Source organism: Diorhabda carinulata, chromosome 12 (genome assembly GCF_026250575.1).
Source record: "Diorhabda carinulata isolate Delta chromosome 12, icDioCari1.1, whole genome shotgun sequence".
Lineage (NCBI taxonomy): Eukaryota > Metazoa > Arthropoda > Insecta > Coleoptera > Chrysomelidae > Diorhabda > Diorhabda carinulata.
In genome coordinates, this window is record NC_079471.1 from 8,013,581 (window position 1) to 8,034,837 (window position 21,257).

Here is a 21,257-nt window from a genome sequence, read left to right on the forward strand (position 1 = left end):
TTAAAAAAATGAATTTAACGATCCAAAATGGAAGTAAAGTTGAAGAAAACATATTTTTTTAATGAGGGCTCAAAAATAATAACCGACTTCTTTAAGCTAACCAATATCCAAATCTAATATCAAAGTTGAAATTTCAATTATTTTTTTCTCTCAAGGTATGTAGCTTTTTTAAAGCCATATCTATAAAAAGAAAATCATTTGTAATCTGGTGGTCTGGAAGTTCACATGTATATGTGTGCCATTGAATTTTCATTATTCCAGGAGAGGCCTGTGATGTGCTTCCCTAAAATTCCTTCCAAACTTTTTGTGGGCAGATTGAGTTCGTACATTTCCGGTTCGTTATGATTTTCTGTCACAATTCCAAAAAATTCCATCCGCTTGATGTTGTCCTGTGAATATTTTGATTTCAAGCATTTCGTTTTGTATATTTTGATCAGTTCTCGTCGTACAGCTCCACGCTCTTCTTTTGATATTGTTCAATTCTAATAACGAAGATACTGAAAGTAATAGCAGTATGAATCCAACAAGTTTATTCTAATTTATTGTACACAAGTGGATTATATATAATATTGACATTGAAATTCCTTGTACTCTATGAAATATTTTTCTGTACTGTATGAAATGCATATATCCTAGACTATTCGCATCTAAATCATAGCGCCAAGTTGGCACGTTATCAAAAATGTCGACTGATTTTTCAATACAAATCAATATTTCTAAGTGGCGCTTAAAATAGTTTAATATCTTTTCGTAAGTAATTAGCAGTAAATTGACCAATAATTATATGATTTTATTATCAAGTAGTTCCGTACAAAGCTTCTAATCAGAAATATAAATAATTTTACAACACTAAAAATTCCTATATATTCATATTGTTATGTTGATAAAATATTCCCGAGCGGAATTATACTGAATATGTTTAAAAAAGTTTAATTATATGTAATACGAGGATGGTCCTAGAAGTACTTGGTCTGACCTAGAGATTGCGGTAGATGCTCGGAAAATTGGTGATCGTTATGTGAACCAAAACTTTTATTTGAAAGTCTTTAGCTCAATCAATATAAAGATGAACAAGATAGTACACTGGATGAAACTTCTCCTTCGTAAAAGTAAAATATTGGGTAGCAGAGTTTAAACGAGGTCGTACGACCTGTGAAGACTAGCACCACAGTGGTCGACCAAAGGAGGTGACGACTTCAGGAATGTTGATGAAAATCCATGGTTATAAAACGGTACTACATGATCGTCAACATAAAGTGCGTGAACTAGTAGACATAGGCATTTCAAATAGTGCGGTACATCGCACTATTTGAAGGGAGAGTCGGCTCTAAAGAAGGCAAAGTCCGTTCCCTCTGCACGCAAGGTCATGGCATCGGTTTTTTGGGATGATCGTGGGATAATTTTCATTGACTATTTTGAAAAAGGAAACACTATCAACGGCAAGTATTATGCGAACTTATTGCAACGTTTGAGCAAAGAAATCAAGCAAAAACAGCCGCATTTGGCTAAGAAGAAAGTGTTGTTTCATCAAGACAATGCTCCAGCTCCCACATCATTTATTGCAATGGCCAAAAATTAAATTAAAGTTTAAATTGCTACTTCTGGGACCATCCTCGTATGAGGACAGTACAATTTATAAAAATAATCTTGTCGAAGTAACAAAATGACATAACAGTTATTGTCCTGTGCACGATAAAACGTTCAAATATTTCATAATTGCTTTGTACTTTATCATGTCTACCGTATAATACCAAAACAAATATTAGACAATAAACCAGAATTGTACTCATAAATTTTTGAACGGTATAAAAAGCTAATTAAAATGTTTTGAATTTTGATTGACACTTTTCGATAACTAAAATTTCAAAAAATACAGCCATACATATAATTTTTAGTTAATTGGGATCAAGAATTTAGTGAAAATAATACTAGAGACCATAATTACGCAGAATAACAAGAAGAGTGCTCTTGGACGTAGATAAGAGTGAAAATATACCTAGTTGTTCATAATTTAAAAAACTGATTTATGCGACTGATTTTTGATTTTGCAAATGATGTTTTTCTTTTGTAAACCAGATCTTTTTTAACGATTTTTTTCCTTTTTAGAGCTTATATTCAAGCATTTCCAAACCAGACTTAAGTTTTTCACTTTCCCTATGTCTAATTCTGTTAATTCTTCATAAAGTCCCCAAGTACTTGATGTCGTTTATTCAAATAGAACAGATGCTCGACCGGCTCTGCTTTTCCGCCACAATCCCCATTTCTGCAGTCTTGCGCCAACTTTACATTTATTACTTCTGGTCTGTTTCGTGAGTCCTATAATTTTTTTAATTTTCTCTCCGTTGATCTTTGGCCACATAGCTCTGGATATCTTTTGTGATTCATTGGTTTACTATTGAGCCGTGTTTTGTTCTGATGATTGAGTTTTATTTTTGTGTCAATAGTACATTTTAACAATTGCATCGGTATTATAACTGTCTCTTCGGCATCCTCTCCCCGCCTTGTCCTAATTTCAGCAAACCTACCTGCTTAGAGTTCTCTTTCACTTCAATGTATCCAGGTACTCAGCAGAAGTTTACTTTAGTAACTGTACCTGGGTACAGCTCCTCACAACTTTTGATTTTGTCATTGTGAATGGTTTTAAAGGCTATAAAGCTGTCTATATAAATTGTTTTCGATTCACCACGTTTTCTGGTAGCCATATCTATAGAGTAGATTTCCCTGTAAAGTAAATTACATCCAGTTTTCAGTCTGTACAACTTTTTGATTTCTTTATCCCTTATGATGGAATTTCTATCTCATTCTTCTCTTATAACAATATTCATTCACATTATCTCCTTGAAATCAGTTGTTGTTATCAATTAGTCCGCGTTCTGAGCTAATGGAGCCTTTATCCTTTTTCCTTCTACACTCGTAGTCCAAAAATCATTCTCATGAGTAATAACCATCATTACTAGTTCATTTAATAATATACTATTTTTGGAAGTTGCACTACAACTAATATTTATCGCATTCAGGGGACAAAATATTGTAATTAAGGTTATGTTCAAAAATGTAAAGTTAATACCGGAAAAACCTAAAAATATAAAGCGCAATTATCGTATCTCTGTATTCTATAAACTAACATTTTTAATTATAATTAGTTTAGCTTTAAAGTACATATATCTTTTTGCAAATAGTAAAACTGTATCATATTTTTTATTTGAAACATAAAAATGTGCCAATGGAAAAGTTTGCGGAAATGTAAACAAATAAATTATTGAGATCCATGCTCTATTGTTATTACAGTGTAATTATTCGAGTTGTAACCATTAAATGAATGGAATATATGATTCACAATGTTTCACAGCGACCTTTATAGGTAGCTACAATTAATTGAAATTATATAGAAAAATTCCATGTATATATATATATATATATATATATATATATATATATATATATATATATATATATAGGTGCTAAACACAGGCCTTTTAGACCCATAGCATAGAAGTGATTTCCTTCCACTGTTTCCTTTTTATTTGTCCCTTATTTCAACATTTCATCAGCCATAAATACAGGGTGTCCCAGAAATTGCACGCCAGGCTGACACGGGAGGTAGATCAGCTTTAGATCTATCAAATAAAAGCAACATGACCTCAGTAAAAGTTTTTTAGTTTTCGAGATATTAACACTTTTAGGTTTTTTCAGAAAATCTCTACTTTTTGCCCTATTTTTGTCTGTTATGGGCATAAAAAACCTCTAATTTATAATTCTTTTTTTTTCTGGGCTACCACTAATAGTTGGTTGAGACAACCCAGTATTCATTTTAATAAAAAGTAGCACGACATTAACAAAAAAAACAACTCAATCTTACCTTTTGTTTCAAAGCGAAAACCTTAACTAAAGTTTGGTTAGCGACTGTGAAAAAAAAATGTACCATACTGAGTCAGAAAATGTTCTTAAAAACTAGCCTACTTAGTGCTGTTTAAAAATGGTATAATATTCATAGAATTATAAATTAGAGGTTTTTTATGCCCATAACAGACAAAAATAGGGCAAAAAGTAGAGATTTTCTGAAAAAACCTAAAAGTGTTGATATCTCGAAAACTAAAAAACTTTTACTGAGGTCATGTTGCTTTTATTTGATAGATCTAAAGCTGATCTACCTCCCGTGTCAGCCTGGCGTGCAATTTCTGGGACAACCTGTATAAAGTTTTTCTTTCCATATATCTAATTTCTGTTCCTCTACTTTGTTAAGAATCCACGTTTCACCTCCGTAGCTCAATGTTAGTCTTATTATTGTTTTGTATAGATGTAGCTTCGCCTTTCTCGAGATTTTTTGGTATCTTATTATCGCGTTTAGCGCTTCCAACTGTTTACTTCCCCTCGTTATCCTCGCTTCCAGATTTTCTCCCTCGTCACCGTCGTCCTTGATAACCACCCCAAGATATACATAACTTTGAATTTGTTCTAATCTCATTGTCTTTTCTTCGTTCAGTGGTATTGACAAACTTCTCATTGCTCCTTTCTTTTGTGGTGTTAACATTATCATGAACTTCGATTAATCTTCGTTGACTCGTAGATTCAATGCGTTTCTATGAAGGCTCTGTAGGTTTCTTAAAGCTCGTTTTCCGATTTTGAAAGGGTTACTACGTCGTCTGCGTATGCCTTGCGTTGTTCTTGTTTTTGGTGTCCGTGTTCTGTTCAAATCAATTTCACGTACTATCCATTCTAACAGTATATTGAACAGCGTAGTGGATAAGGGTTTTAGTCCTGTGTTGGTCTGGAAACATTTTGATATCCTTTGATTTGCCTTTACCTGCGTGGGAAAAGAGCAATTAAGGAAATGATTAATAGGTGACTAAGAACATCATAATAGAAAGCACATACTAAAAGAAAGCATCAAAAGTCAGCGGCTGTCTGAGAGATATAGTGTGGCGATGAGCTCACAGAGCAAGACCAGAATCTATAAAACGTGTACGAGACATATGCCTCAGAAACCGGAGGCGAGACATCAACAACAAAAAGAATAATGAGAACCACAGAGATGAAAATACTGCGAACTATCAAGGGAGTCGCCTTCATTGTCCGAATAAGGAACAAGCTGAGTTGAGGTATACTTCCAAGATAAGCGGACAACTTGCATAACCTGTAAACAACTGTGAAAAACTCAATTTTGAAGCTGCAATTAGGCAAATTCCTTTCCTCCGCCTCTAACCGATTTATAAATAAAAACAATTATTTAGCATCACGCACGTCATAAATATCAAAATGTATCATGTTTTGCGTTTAAAAGAGTTGACTCCAACGCAAATTCAATTTTCGTAGGAATCTGTAGTATCACGTAATATGGTAAAAAAATCTTCATACGAAGAAAATTTTCTTGCAAAATTGGTAAAAATGGATCCATGAAATAAAGGATTGGTAATAACGATGTTCACCACCGACGAAAAAATTGAAACAGGTGACATCATGGAAACCATATTTTGAGATGCCGAAGGCGTAAGTTTAGTATATCATTTATGAAAGCTGCATCCGCCCATAGCTACAGAGTTTTCTTTATATTGTTAGCTTGATCCTATTCAATAAATTTCTCCATTTGGTGCATCTTCTGCCTATTTATATACCAAACTTTCTTATATGTATATTACTTTGGTCTTTCATTTTGTCTTTTCCTGATCTTAATATCTTTTTCGAAATTCTATAATAGTTCAGTAAGACGTGTTGATTAAATGATGATTGGTCTTGAAAATGTCATTATTTCTTTATTTGTTTTTCTTCTCCAGACTCCTTCATTACATTGTATTTCTCCAAAAATTTTGCTAAATATTTTTATCACCCAAACTTCTTCCAATTTAGCTGTGACCTCTTTGAAACTCTAGTTTCTGATATTGATAATGTTTCACCTTTATGGCTCTTGCTGTTTCGCTCCTCTTTCCAATTCTTATGTACACATTTTGAATTTCTAAACTTTTATTTGTAATTATTACACCCAGATATTCAAATTCGGTTACCTCTTCGAGAAACATTATTACGCAAATCCAAAATTGAGTGGTACAAAAAAATGCCGAGGGAATAAACGCAAAAGGTTGTAATATTTTGAAGATTCCTTTGTTCACGTATTTTGGAAAAGAAGTCACTTTGTGAGTTTTTGAAGAAATTCATTTGTTATCGACTTCCCACTCTATTCGAGAAATACAATAAAACCTCGAAATTGATTCGAATTCTCCTCTACATATCTGCACAAGTTTCTGGTGATTTTATTCTTTATATTCGATGTTTTTTTTTTATTATTGTAGTCACAAAAGAATTCCAGTTATCTTTATTAATATCATTGTGTTTTAAGAAAAGTTTGTATAATAGTTTCCTTGAAAATTCGTATTTTCTATTTACTTGGGAAACAAAAGGAATAGAATAGATTCAGTTTTCTAATATGCTAGACCATAACTCCTTTTTATTCAAATCTGTTCTTCTTACTCGTTACTTCTTTAGTAATTTCCACCTGTGTTTCCTTCCTCATTTTATTTTTTTCCCGCAGTTTTACAGCTGCCAGGTTAGGAGCTCAACCAAGGATTAAGTCCATACACCAAAAAAAAAAAAAAGAAACCAACCAATACGCCAAAGAATCCAATTGAGGACAGCAACTATCCCGCATCTCCATAAGTAAGTCCCAGTCTTATTTTTAATATATACTTTGTTTAATTTTTATTATTACTTGATGGCGTCCAATTTAATATTAAATGTGCACCATCTGAGTACCAGAACTTCCTGAAGAAGAGTCAGCTGCCGGGGAACTATAAGGAATAAGGTGCCAACGGCCGCAATAACTCAGACAATCTCATAATTTAAAAAACATTAACGTGGTAAATAATAAGTGGTTTTAGAGGTTAAGTAATATTTTTCTTGATACTCGATAACCTTGATGAGAGAATGAAGTAAATATTTTTTTTCTCATAAGTTAACTGAATGGAAATTCACAAAAATTGTATTCAGTTCCGAGTGCGACAAGCAAAATAAGCAAAAAAATAACGTTTTCAAATTGTTTTTGCGGTATAGATTTCAGTACTTCAGAGAAATTGTCAAATAGTGATTTCATTGGCGATCTTTCTTAAAGTAGTTTAATACGGAACTAAAACCAAAGTATATGGATCAAATAGCAATTTAAACTTTTCGCAAAATTAGAATCGTTAGAGGAGAATAATCCTATAATAATTAAGAAGGGTTTTGAAAATAATATGACCTTTAGTTTCCAAGGATGAAATACAATGCATATAATTTGTCCAAATAAGCAGTTCAACTCGATAAATATTAAAATTGTGTCTTATGCATTTTATTTTAACGAGATTGTAATAAATCAACATTGCTATTAATGGTATTATCCAGTAGATTTAAGACAGTCCCGTTGAATATAGAATGAGAGCCAGTTCCTACCAGGTAATAATGCTTAGGGGATTACAAGTCTTGACCAACGGAACTTAACCAAGATCAGATAATTAAGGTGTGTAATAAATGGCTACATTATCGTTAAAGTATGACCTCTGATATTTATATATGTTATCTAACACATCTCCAGAATCAGAGAGATGATTGTCTACGCGTGTAAATACAAGGTGTCTCAAAAGAAAGTTCACATTTAAAAAACAAATTTAATAAAATTAAAGAGTTTATGAAATGGTTTTTTCATAAACGACTTTTAAATGTATAACAATTTGTCAAAATAATATAAAATGGTTTCAACAGAGTCTATTTCTTTGGAAAAGTCTTTTCAAAGAAATAGCTTTTACATGTTCCGATTAAAAAAAATGGCTTTTTCCAGTCTAATTTTGCCAGAAACGGCTTTTAAATGTATGAAAATTCATCAAAAAAATATAATGTGGTTTTCTCAGAGTCTAATTTTGTTAAAAAACCTTTTTAAATGTCCATTTTTTTAGAAAATAACTTTTCCATGTCCACATTTTTAATAAAAATGGATTTTAAATGTATAAAAGATTGTCAAAATAGCATAAAATGGTCTTTACAGTGTTTAATTTGGTCGAAAAAACCCTTTCAAACGTCCATTTTTTTGTGAAAATAGCTTTTCCGTGTCCACATTTAAAAAAGGCTTTTTTCAGTGTAATTTTGCCAAAAACGGCTTCTAAATATATGAAAATTTGTCAAAATAGCATAAAATGATCTTTACAGAGTCTATTTTGATCGAAAAAAACCCTTTCAAACAACCAATTTTCTATGAAAATAGCTTTTCCATGCCCATAATTTGAAAAAAATGGCTTTTTAAGCCCAATTTTTTCAAAAACGGCTTTTAAATGTATAAAAATTTGTCAAAATAGCATAAAATGGTCTTTACAGAGTTGGAAAAACCCTTTCAAACGTCCATTTGTTTGTGAAAATAGCTTTTCCATGTGCACATCAAAAAAATGCTTTTTCAATATAATTGTGTATCTTTTAAATGTAAAAAACTCGTGGATCGAAGTAGTGTCGGATTAAGATTTAATTGACCCGATGCTAAAATAATGATGGGGCCTCCTTACGCAATTCGAAAACCCGGAAAAATTAACCAACACACCAAAAAATACAGAATGTTTTCCAAATGATGGGGTCCTCTTGGATCTGGGGCCCGGGGATAGAGCCCCCCAAGTCCCTAGCTTAATCCGGCCCTGGATCGAAGCTACTAATGGCCAGAGGCCTTTTAATAAGAATAATTCGTCAATTTGTAGGTCATTTTCTTTGTAAATCGTTCGGCAACCGTTCCAGCGAGCTATCGAATAATCAATATCCAGTTAGTTTGAACACATTCATACTGCTTTTCGCAAATATATATATTACTCCTATTTGGAGAGTTTAAATGGGAAGGAATGTCCCACATTCTGTAACAGTTACATCAATATAACGATAGGCATATGTTAGCATTTCTTGAGCTTATTCCGTACTTTTTGTTCATCTCCAAACAAAATTTAATATTAAAGCGTGGTTCAAGATATATGTTTCACGACAGACGCTGCAAATGCGATCTCGTACGGGACAGACAAGCCGCAGAGAGTTCACATTTATTACTTTTTGTCTCATTACATAGGGGTAGTTGTTGCCATAAATTTTTTTTTCTTAAACAATTATCATTTAAATAATTTATGAGGGGATTAGTTAGTCCTTTTGTTGCCTATTGTTGCCGTTGTATTGAAAAATGAGATCAGAATGATTCCAATACAAGTGACAGTTTTTCTAGAAGTTCGACAACTGTACGAGAGAACCCTTGCCAGTTCAGTAAAAAAATAAATTCATATAATGTAAAAACACGGAATTGAAAAATGGCATAATGAAAATTATAGTTTATAATTATATAAATGTTCTGTAACATGCCATTCGGCTTGTTACGTTTTTCTTTAAACATTTTGAATATTCCTTTGTTCCAGTATTGCGGCACAGTAGTCACTTCGGATTTATTTCGTAGTTTTTGAAGAAATTAATTTATCACTTCCCACTCCATTCTAGAAATTCAATAAAACCTCGAAATTGATTCGAATTCTCCTCTACATATCTGCACTTGAAGGAAAAGTAAATTTCAATAAATTTGTGGTGGTTTTAATTCTTTATATTCGCTATTCTACAGCTGCCAGATTGGGAGTGTCCAGAACAATCACCAGACTATAAACTCAACCTTAACTGTAACATCTGGGAATCCAGTTGAGAGCTGCAACCATCCCGGATTTCCATAGATAAGTGGGTGATTCCATTATAACTGTGATATTCAATGTCCTGTATTGTTTTTTTGTACTAGTCATTAATTAATAATCAATTAATAAAAATTTTGTGTTAATTGAATAATTCTTAAGATATTTAAACATTATTTTTATACAATATAACTTGCCACTTAAAGAAAACTTATACTACATCACTTGAATGTCAGTACCGTGTCATGTCCATTCCTAGAATTTACCGATAAATTATTAATTTTTTTTGTCGTAACAAATGATTTAAACTAATTACCTTATAAATTCTAATGTTTATGATCAAACTGAGGAAAATTGATGCACTTGTTGTTTAATATCTTAAGTTACCATGTCAGTACCGTGGATAAATGAGTCAGTACCGTGGAACTCAAAATCCGACATTTGTGTCTTGCTCGTGATACTTTGAAGTTGTAGTAAATTCCTCTTAGAGTTTTATTTTTACAGTAAAATAGATGAATAATATGCATAAAAAAGTTAGAAAAGTTAAATTTTAAAATCTTGAAATTTTGAATACAAAAAATCACAGTTAGAACGGAATCACCCAAGTCACAGCCTTATCTTTAATATATCGACAAGTCTGAGTTGTTTTTAATTTATAATTGCTTTTGTTCGTTGTACTCTTTTGGATACGCAGTTAATGCGAATTTATTATTTTAAAAATAAATTTATTTGTTGTTGAAACTTTTTTATTGTTCTTAGCAATAAATATTAATTTGAACAATCGTATCCGGGAATAGTTTTAGATTGTTCAATTTTAATTTAATTCCTAAGGTGCTTCCAGCTTCTCCGCATTTTTATTAATTTTTAACGTCGTTCGTTAAAAAGCTGGTGGCGTCCAATTTAATATTAATTGCTCACCCCATCTGAGTACCAGTTTTTATATAGTTTAACTGAGGCCGAATATTACTTCCTGAGGAAGAGTCTCTTGCCGGGAATTTAAGATTGCAGTTCATATGAATGTGGATATACTCGTACATCGTAAAAATAATCACACAAAAGTGAATCAACAAGCGTCATAATGATCTAATCCTGCGTCATGGAAAATGTTTTTAAAGGTGACGAAATAAGCTATAACCCCATCTAGAATCGAATTTTCTAGGGACATAACATTGTAATTCATCACGTTTTAGCTCGATATCGTTCTCTAGTTAGTAAATTGCGTACTGGGAAAAGGAAACAGCTTTGTAGTGAAATCAATCGAATGTTAAGTATTATCACCCTTAAATGGAACTCAAGTCAATAAAGAAGATTAATATTAGCTCCCTCATTGAAAATACATATGATATATGACTTGTTATATAGAGAAATGAATGCTCTATTATGTTATAGTTGATTGTAATATTCATTGTAAGCAATATTTACCTCACGTTTACTCCCTTGAACATATTTGAATAGATACGAAAAAATTATTAGATAATATAAAATAACGTTTCTTACTAAGAATTTAGTTGTGACGAATATTTTGGCACTCAATTCGATTAGGTTAGGTTAGGTTGGCACTCAACTCGGTTTTCTATTTTTTGCCATTAAAAACAATATGAGAAGTCAAAACAAGCATTGTATAATTAGTTTTATCTATAATCACTTTATAACAAGTACTACTTTATCTACTAGTGGAACAATCTTGAGTTAACAACATTTTCCTCTTTAAGAATATTAACATTAATAGACATTTCTTTCTTTTCCGGATCGTCTAGTATTCTTATTCGTATTAGTGTCTTCATAGGCTTAATTACATTTTAGGATTTCCATCCGGAGACTACATCTACAAAATCTGTTAATTTAATAGAGGTTAACTTTCTGAAAATGGCATTAAATTTATAGAAACAAGTTGGGAATCGACAGTCCACAAAATGCAATCTGTACGGATAATCATGCTATCAATTATCTAGAATCTAGGCTCTTTTTCTGCAGGACAAGATTATGTAGTAGCACTTAGCCGCGTATGAATAGAAAAACTTGATGCTCAAAGTCAACTGACATAGTCCAATGTCAGGCAACCGATTATAAGAGTGTGTTTTTCAATTTTAGTGAATCAAGCTTAATAAATATAAGATATAAGACATTTTAACCTTAATATGAAGATGTCAGCACTTATGGATAAAGCTGAGAAATATCAATATTAGTTACGAAATATATTTGCGTGACAATGAGAGATTTTCAATATAACTTTAGCCATTTCGGACGCTTAGTTCAATTTGACAATCGTATGAGTGAATCATTGTGAAGATTTTTCTTGTAATGGAAAAAATTGAGTATTCAGTTGTCATTGAATACTTGTTACCGAAATGCAATACGCTCATGTAAATGAAATAGAGAGACTCTGTACTTTTATGACCGTAAAATTTTAGTTTTTGACTAACGGAGAGCGTTTTGGACGGCTAAAAACTGCGATAATCAAATATATAATCGAAAAAGTGTCCAAATGGTACTGGGCGACCGCCGGGTTAAGGTTAGAGAAGTTGAAGACGCTATTGGCATAACTAAAGAAAGAATTTGACATATACTGATTAAAGAATTATGTATGCGATAGCTACTCGAGCGTTGGCTCAATTTGGATCAAAAGCAATCGAATCAACATTTTCTAGACCTCATGAACGTGGTTTAAGCAAAATGAATCGAATTTTTTTGTCCATGTAATCATGAAACTTGATTCTACCACTATAATCCTAAAGCGAGAATACAGTCAATATAGTTAAAGTATAAACTGTATTTTTAAGAACCCAAATGCTCACAAGCTCCAATTGCAAGCTTTTTAATATATGAAAGTGAATAGAATTGAATTATCATTTAATGTAATCAAGTAGATACAAGTGCATCTTAAATTTTTATTTGATAACAATGGGGAACAAATTTGTTTAAGCGGTATTAGAAACCGCTTAATAATTAATCCTGGTTGTCCTTTATATTATCAATACAATTATAAAAAATTTATCTCGAGTCTTTTATTGTATGTATGATAACATTGATAAGTGGATTATATTTTAAAACGAAAAAAAAGAGAACGATTCTTCAGTATTTATTAGTTTATTTTCAATATTCATTATCTGCCGAGTTTATCCCCAAGAACAAGTTCTATTCCTTCATCAATGTTTCCTGATGCCTAAATAACTGTGTACTTTATTAACTGTTTCAGTTATAGCCCTACGATTGTTATCTCTCTCTCTCTCTATCATCCATTCTACACTTCTTTGCCTGTTCTAGTTATTTTCTTACGATTTTTATCTCTATATTTCAGCTTCTCCTATTCCACGATCCATTTTTTCATCTAGTTTACTGATTTTTTATGAATATCTAGATAACTCCACTTTGTTAACTGTTTCAGTTATAGCCCCACGTTTGTTACCTCCATCTTTCAGCCATTCTAGTTGTTAAATTAGAATTTCTGAAACCGTTGGTGATATTCATACTGAACACACTATTTACGCTACAACTAGTGGTGGTGTAAACAGTGTGTTCAGTACCCTAGCTGTTAACTCTAGTTTTACATCAAGTTTTTCCAATTATTTTATAGATGTCTACACTTGGTTACATTTTCTAGTTATTTCCCTACGATTTTTATCTCTATATTCTAGCTTCTCCAATTTCAAGCTCTATTTTTTCGTCTAGTTTCGTCTGTTTCAGTTATAGCCCTTCGATTATTATCTCTGTCTTTAAGCCATTCTAGTTTCGTCAAGTTTTCCTGATTCTTCCATGAATTTCCACACTTGTTCTCGTTAATTCCTTTCGATTTTTATTTCTATGTCCCAGCTTCTCCAATTCGAAGCTCCATTTCTTCGTATAGTTCTCCTGCCTTTTTATGAATATCCAGAAATTATACTTTGTTAACTGTTTCAGTTATATATAGCTTTCAGTCATTATAGCTATTAATTCCACTTCTTTATCAGGTTTTCTTGATTTTTTTACGAATATCTTCACTTTGTTAAGTGTTTTATTTATAGCCATCGATTGTTATCTCTATTATCCAGCTTTTCCAATTCCAAATTCTATTTCTTTGTCAAGTTTTCCTGATTATTCTATGTATGTCTACAATTTGTTACCTGTTCTAGTTATTGCTCTATGATTTTTATCTTATAACTGTTATGTTCAAAGACGGAAAATATATTCATTGTAAAGTTCCTTCAAACTTGATGAACTTGAATGTACGATTATCTCATTTTATTTTCCGTTTTTCGCTAGAACAAATAATAAGAATCTCATCCAGCATCGACGTTTCTGTAGACTCATTTATTTGCTACATCTATTCGCTTCCCTACTACGCTTGGAAACTGTTGCATTCTGTAAATAAATAGTTGATGGATTTTTCTAGTTCTCTCTTTTATTAAATTTTCTGAGGTCAGAACGTTTGTTCGTAAAATTATCACGTAGAATAAATAATTATGTTGATAGATAGTCTCGCGAACTTATTAACGGTAAAAGTAATAAAGACATCAATAAATGAGTTAATATTTAGTACCAAATACATCAAAATTGAAGGTGATATTATGGATTAAAATAGAAAACATGTGAGGAAAAGCCTAGCACCTAATGTTCTATAAAATAATGGTATTTTATAAACGATATTATCCAAAACAATTGGAAATTTCGAGAAAAGAGTGGTGGAGAAATATAGTTTTCTCAATTTTTGTCTTCACACTTTCTCAAAAACAAGAAAGAATGGGTAACGTCCACAGAATAGCACACATAATAAAAGAATCACTAACAGAAAGGGAATATACGTTGAACACAGTAGAATTGCAATAACAAAGAAGATTATGAAGGTTTTAACACAATTGTGAACAGGAATAAATGACAGATTATTACGGAAATCACAAAAATTAAAATTCTTATATAAATATTTTAAACTTATAGAAGAACTAAATAGAAATAAAATTCTGTGTGAAGGATGTAAATAAAGAATATCAATGTGGTTTTACAGAAAACTGAATCAGTTATCAAACAAAAACTTGCTTACCAAGGCTGACCATTCACTTGGTATACAACCAAAGTAAATGTTAATTTGTCTATCAGTTATAATAGCCTCATATACTTCCAAAATAGATAAAACGAAATTTTTAAAATATCTACGTCACGCCAGAAATGTAAGAAGAATAGCTATGAACATTTCAATAGAAAGAGTTAATATTTTATAAAAAAAGATCATTAAAAAAATTATATTTAGCCAAAAACCATATTAAATAAATTAGATCTGAAATAACCAACAAAGAATATACTGTGTATTTTTGTACGATCCTGTCCAAGGATGTTACAGTATGATAAGCAGCCAGCCCAAAAAAGCAAACTGTATGTTATGATTATGAACAGGATTTATATGTCAATAAGCTAATGACAGTAACTAAATCAAAATTGCTTGAATTTTTCGTTTACTTTCTATGTTAAAAAGAACTTTCGATAAAGTTTCGGATAGTGATCAATACGAACTCAAGATTGTCGCGGCTTTCCACACCTAAACTTATCCTCCATTATGTTATTTCAACTAAAAATTAATTTCTACGTCCTTTATTAGTTACTACATAAACTAATTTCAATTTTTTCCATTCTCTAAATTTGCGTAAAACACTATAATCCATTCTACGTTTTTCAACCCAGAAATGATTCACAATTTCAAACTTCCCAGTAGAATTATGAAGATGGTAAATTCGATATAATTAACTATCATTAGAATAGTGAACTAACAATACATAATAATTATCTTCCATGAAATTTTAATGCGTCTGTAGATCAATACGTAGAATTTTGCTTTAGAAGGTCACACACAAAAAATATCATATTGTTTGTACACATGCATAATACTTTTTTTGTCGGTATCTTCAAATACGAGGCCTGGTTATTGAATAACGAGTCTGGTTACGGAAAAAGGTTTTATTATAATTCTTTGGTGAGCGCCTTTAGGAGCTCTGCCGTTTTTTGCTTAATCGCTTCCATCGATTCAAATCGGGTTCCTTTCAAAGCAAATCTTTTTCTAACCTTTCAAGGAAATCTGAGCATGTGTAATTCCTCGTGTAAAATTTTTCATCCGGATGCACATCCGAAGATCTGCACGCACAATTTGGTTGATTTTGGTCACTGTTTCCGGAGTTGAAACAGTCACAGAGTGACTTGGGCGCTGGTCATCTTCAGTGTTTTCTCGGTCATCCCTAAAGCGCTTATACCACTCAAAAACACGCGCACGAGATAGAGAGTTGTCCCCATAGGTCTCTTGCAACAATTTGTAGCACTCAAAGCGTTATTGCACAAATACTATAATAGTGACGGAAACGTGTTTTGCGACGTGCATAGACAAGATATATAGATACCCAAAGCACTACTCGTTTTTTACCCCATCCCTCTAGAGCTATTTAATAGCCACATCTCGTATATACCAACAATCAAAGATGTTTGTACCTTAAGAAAATAAATCATAAAGTATGATTTATACGTAATGAACAAAATTGTAAGTACACGTTCCAAAGGAGAAATATTAATAACAACAATGGATCCAATTATGCCCTAAAGTGAAGCATTTGAGGCACTATATGTTACATTGGAAAAAATGAAATGGATTTTTGTTAACAGAACAGTTATTTTTCGATATAAGGACTTGAAAATTAGATATGATAATGTTGTGATATTTTAATTGATAATAATATTAAAATGTAATCATGCAAAAATTATATACTAAATCACATTTGGATTTATAAAATGCTATGTCAATGAATACTTGAAACGGAATCATTTAGGTTTACTCTGAATATTTATAATTATCGACTCAATGTTATTAGAAGAAGATAAAAATCGCGAACTACAAGTTGACATAGTGAATATTTGTTACAATATGTAGTAAGCATGTACGGATATGATGAAGTGTTCATAAATAAGGAAATGGATGCGATGATATGCGTTGATCTTCACTAAATATGAAGAGCACATGGAATCCTGGAAATCTATACACGCAATGAGTTCGAATAATATTCTATTCTTTGATTGACTATGAAAAATATCAACGCATTTTAAACGCAAACAGATATACCGGGACTAGTTTTAACTCTTTCACTTCTCTAGTCTGCTCCAACCAAATATACTTGCGAATGTTATTCGCACTTACCAAACGGAGCGAAAAAGTTGCTGCGATGGCAACTGATCCTTTAAACATGACCTTTGGCGATAGCAGTACTTTCTAGACCGCTTTCATTATAGATTATATTATGTAGAATCTAACCGATAAAGAGTTGGAAGAAATTCTAGCTAGAAGCGATGACATTGAACAAGAATATAAGCCGGTTTCTTCAGATGACTGAAAATATTCAAAATCAACATGAAAGAGTTGCAGATATACAAAGCTATGTTTTGGATACACGCTAAAAAACTTGGATAGAATCAAGCTCATCATCGAACTCGGCAGTTTCGACTGGTCAACCAACGAATTTTCACCTGATGATTATGATTTAAATGAAAGCCCTACCTTATGTGATGCTCTACACCAGTTTTTCCTAACATGTCTAACTTTAACCTTTCTGAATTTCTTATGCCCCCCTCGTATATAACACATATAAAAAATGTAATTGTTTACTAAAGAAACATATAATATAAAACTGGAATTCTAATTACAAATAATTTCAATATTAATTTATTATTTTAATTCACTGAGATCCTTATACTTAAATCTTGATAAATAGTGGTTTCATATTAGAATCCAATTTGGTTAGCTTCAGTCTAATGTCTTCACGTTGTGTGATATTTTTTTATCAGTAAATTTATCACAGCTCTAAATAGACAGTGAGCTAAATATAATAATTCGATCGGTAATAATAGTTTTAATGGACATTTTATTGAATTTGAATAGTTGATTTCTGTTTTCTCACAAAGCTATATCATCCCTCATTTAATATTAAATCAAGTTTCAACTGACTCACAACCACAAACATTACCTGCATCATCCATGTTGATAACTGAATTTGTCTTAAATCAGATAATATTTGTTTTGAATCAGTAAATAGAATATTTCAAATGATTGACAATAATAAGCAAAGCGGTATGAGTCACTTCAAATTTTTGGAGCCAAGAAACTCAATAAAGGTAGTGAAAACAAAAATATCTTCGCTCTAGCACCGACAGGAGTTTTATTTATTCCTTGATTTAATATATAAAGTTGGAAATTGAGTACTTTCGCATTTTACTGATAGAGCCTTTACTTTATTTTTGAATAACTAATGTTAGTGCTGTACTGTGTCATGTGATACTGGTGACATTGATGTAACTTTAGAAGAAGATGGAAATATGTGAAGTTTATTGTGCTGATTGTCAGAATTGGTATAAAAAATTCTGTTCTCGTGATTTTTTCCTCAAAGAAGAACAACGTTCTGGTCGGCCAAAGTCATAATCGAAGAGGATCGTCATATAACTGTTCGAGAGGTTGCGAATTAAGAAGCTTCATATTTGGTACCTCAAAAAGTGAAAATGAATTCATTTAACATAGAATCAACATTTGCGGTATGCATCTAAACGAAATGAAACCGCCCTTTCGTGAAAAGAATCATCACTGGTAATGAAAAATTGGTTCTGTACATTCCTGAACCAGCACAAACCCCATCAAAATATAATGGATAAAGCGATCAAAGAAAATCAGCCAGTGTTGTCAAATCGGAAATGTTTAGTAACTTGGCAACTCGTGGGAAACTATTGGAGCTTGGCTGGGAAGTGATGCCACATCCCACATACAACCCTGATCTGGTACCAGTATGCAGAATGGTCAAACTGTCACAATGACGATGACCTCCAATCGCACCTGGTTCAGTTTTTTGCTGATAAGGACTAGAAATTTTATGAGCGCAGAATCATAAAGCTGAAAGAAAGATGGCAAAAGGTCATTCAGCAAAATGGTGAATATATAATAAATGAGACAAAAAAGTGTTTTATTTTATTCTACGAAACCGAAGTTACTTTGTCGCCAACTATATATTGTGTGAGATTAATTGTGGATATATAAGTTTAAACCTTACCGTTTCCTTCCAAAATTCTTCGTAAGAATCCTCGTAGCTACTTGTGGACTCACTATCACAACTCATTTTTACGAAATAGTTAAAAACACATTTTAAATATTATAGTTAAGTATGCAGATAAAGCGTCACAAGAATGTTCACTTATACAGATATTTTACTGTCTGTTACTATAATAGATTTCTCTTAATTAACATTTTTTAGTTTTTCTAGTATTTAAAATGAAATTTTCCACTACACTGTTCGCTACAGCTATCAACACTTCCTTAAAACTATTATTATTAACAATCGCTATTTATGTATATTATATTATATTAACACAAAAACTTTTGTTTTCGTTTTTTTTTTTATAATATCTATATAGTTTTTTTCTACAACAAATTCCACGTTACTCACTTAAACTATTCACATTTAAAACGTAGATATATTAATAACTAGAATTGTTTTCTTGTTGCTATAACAATTATTGTTTTAGTTATACTAATATTTTTCAAAATAACTTTAATAATTGCATCAACTGGTGCAAATATTATTTGAACCGAATAACCACTTGTTAATTGAAACAACGATATTCGTATCGCGGTTAAATATTACCTAAACTATTAAAATAAATTTATCGGTGGCTTCACTCGATGAAACATTGCGCAGTAACAGAGACTAGAAAATTCTCCGTACAATCGTAGATCGTCTAGCGTTGGCGTCGCGGCGAATTCGACTACGATTCGAGGGTTGTGTTACGACGGCGCTTATTTCGGTTACTGCGAATAGTGGATGGCGCCGTCTACCAGAGTGACGTCACAGCGTCGCGTAGGCGTTTTGAATGAACGACGAAATGCGGGGTTGCGTGGGGGTAAAGTATCACGTCGAGTGATTTGGAGTAGGGTAATACAGGGATGAAGTAGTCTCGCAAATAGTTAAAACTAAACAAAAATGTAAGATGCAACAAATACCTCTACATTAGAATAATAGATTATTAGATTGTGGTAAAATTCTTTGATTAGATTATTGACAGACTTTATACGGGGATATAGTGGAGCGAACGGCACGTGTTTCAGAAGCAGTGGTAAAACAATGAGGCCGCTATCCTCATGTGTAGAGTTTTTTGGGTTCTGTCCAATTTTATTAACAAAAACTCTCCATTTCTTTCTTGTTTTATCTATTTCTGTAGCCTCTTGAGTTTATCTGTTGTAGTTCTTTCTCGATAGTTCTTAACCATGTTCGTACAGGTATAATTTAACGCTTACTTGGTTAAATTTATGTACGATAATCGATTGAATTATTCTTATTTTCCAAGTTTCGGCCCCACGCAACGAATAGTCTTAATTGTTTGTTGTTCTCGAATTACTTGTTGAACAACATTTTATAAGTAACTTGAAAGCGTTTTACGCCAGGCCCAAAATTCTTCGACTTGCTTTATTTCTATTCTTCCTAGGTGTAAGGATCTTTCGGGATCGGTTTACTGTGTCATATCTGTGTTTTTTTTGCTGTTGATGTTTTGTCCAACTCGTTAAATCCAACTCGAGTTAAATTTGTTTTCTCTTGCATGTGATTCCTATTCTTCAGATTTTAAAATAGATTTAGGTTAATATCTGACCTTTTATACTCTTGTACATTACTCTCAATTATCACAATTGTTATAAAAAACTTTTGGTGTTCTTATCTGATATCCGACGGTTTTAAAATTCTCTACATTACTCTTATATTCATCGAGTCTAATACTGTTTCGAAATCTATGAAATTTAACCTGGTATCTGTATTTTGCGCTTTTGTTTGCTCCAATATTATTCTCAATGACAGAATATGGTCAATGCAATAGTTCCCTCTTTTGAATCCAGCTTAGTTTTTGCAGATTTTAACGTTCAGAGGTTCTCTTCTTCTTATTCAGTAACGTGATGGATCGTCAGCTCTCACAATAAGTTCATTTTTTTGCTAGTTCAATTAACTCTTCATTCTAGTTTCCTGGAATTCTCTAATCAATCCTGATTTTATTGAGAAATGGATTAAGCATTTCAGTTGGAAGACATGTATGTGCTTGTATTAGAACTGCTAGAATACCGTCATTACCTTAAGCTTTTCAGAAAAAGAAGATCTCAGAGAAACGCGAGAAGTGACTATGAGTGATTGGACGGTCAGAAGAAGATATAAGACAGCTAACTTTGAGTCGAAAATGCCAACTACTGGCCACAAATTAACTCACCGTGCAGCCCGTGTACTATTTGCTAGAGAACATTGACGAATAATGTGGCTCCGTTTTCTTCTAAGACGGAAGCAAAGTGTGCCTGCATGGCAGCGATAGTAGAGGACGGATCTTCAGATAACCTGGAGAAAGATACGCGCAGAGAGGAGGTTCCTGAATGGTTTAGGTGGTAATTTTATTGAAACTGGCGTTGGAGTGTCATTCTTTACACCAGATTTATCAACAAACACTTCATCTTAATGAAGAACAATGCCCGTCCATATATTGCAAGTTCCGTACAGCAGTATTTACATGACGACATTATTGTCGCTTTGCATTGGCCGGCGCATAACCCGGACTTAAATCCTATTTAGTATTTATGGCATGAACCTAAGA

The 21,257-nt window shown here is 32.3% G+C and overlaps 1 protein-coding gene across 2 annotated transcripts in view; it reads right to left on the bottom strand.

Moving 5' to 3' along the window:
* The window catches only part of LOC130900094 (terminal nucleotidyltransferase 5C), a 191,780-nt gene that overhangs the window by 33,147 nt on the left and 137,376 nt on the right, over positions 1 to 21,257 (bottom strand). The window contains exon 1 of one of the 2 annotated variants that reach the window (XM_057810440.1): positions 18,689 to 20,897. The exons of the other annotated variant lie outside the window; for it this stretch is intronic. Within the exon in view, the coding sequence (XP_057666423.1) occupies positions 18,689 to 18,754 (66 nt within the window). The 5' untranslated portion in view covers positions 18,755 to 20,897. Of the gene's footprint in view, positions 1 to 18,688; positions 20,898 to 21,257 lie in introns of those variants that run through there. 2 annotated transcript variants of the gene reach the window in all.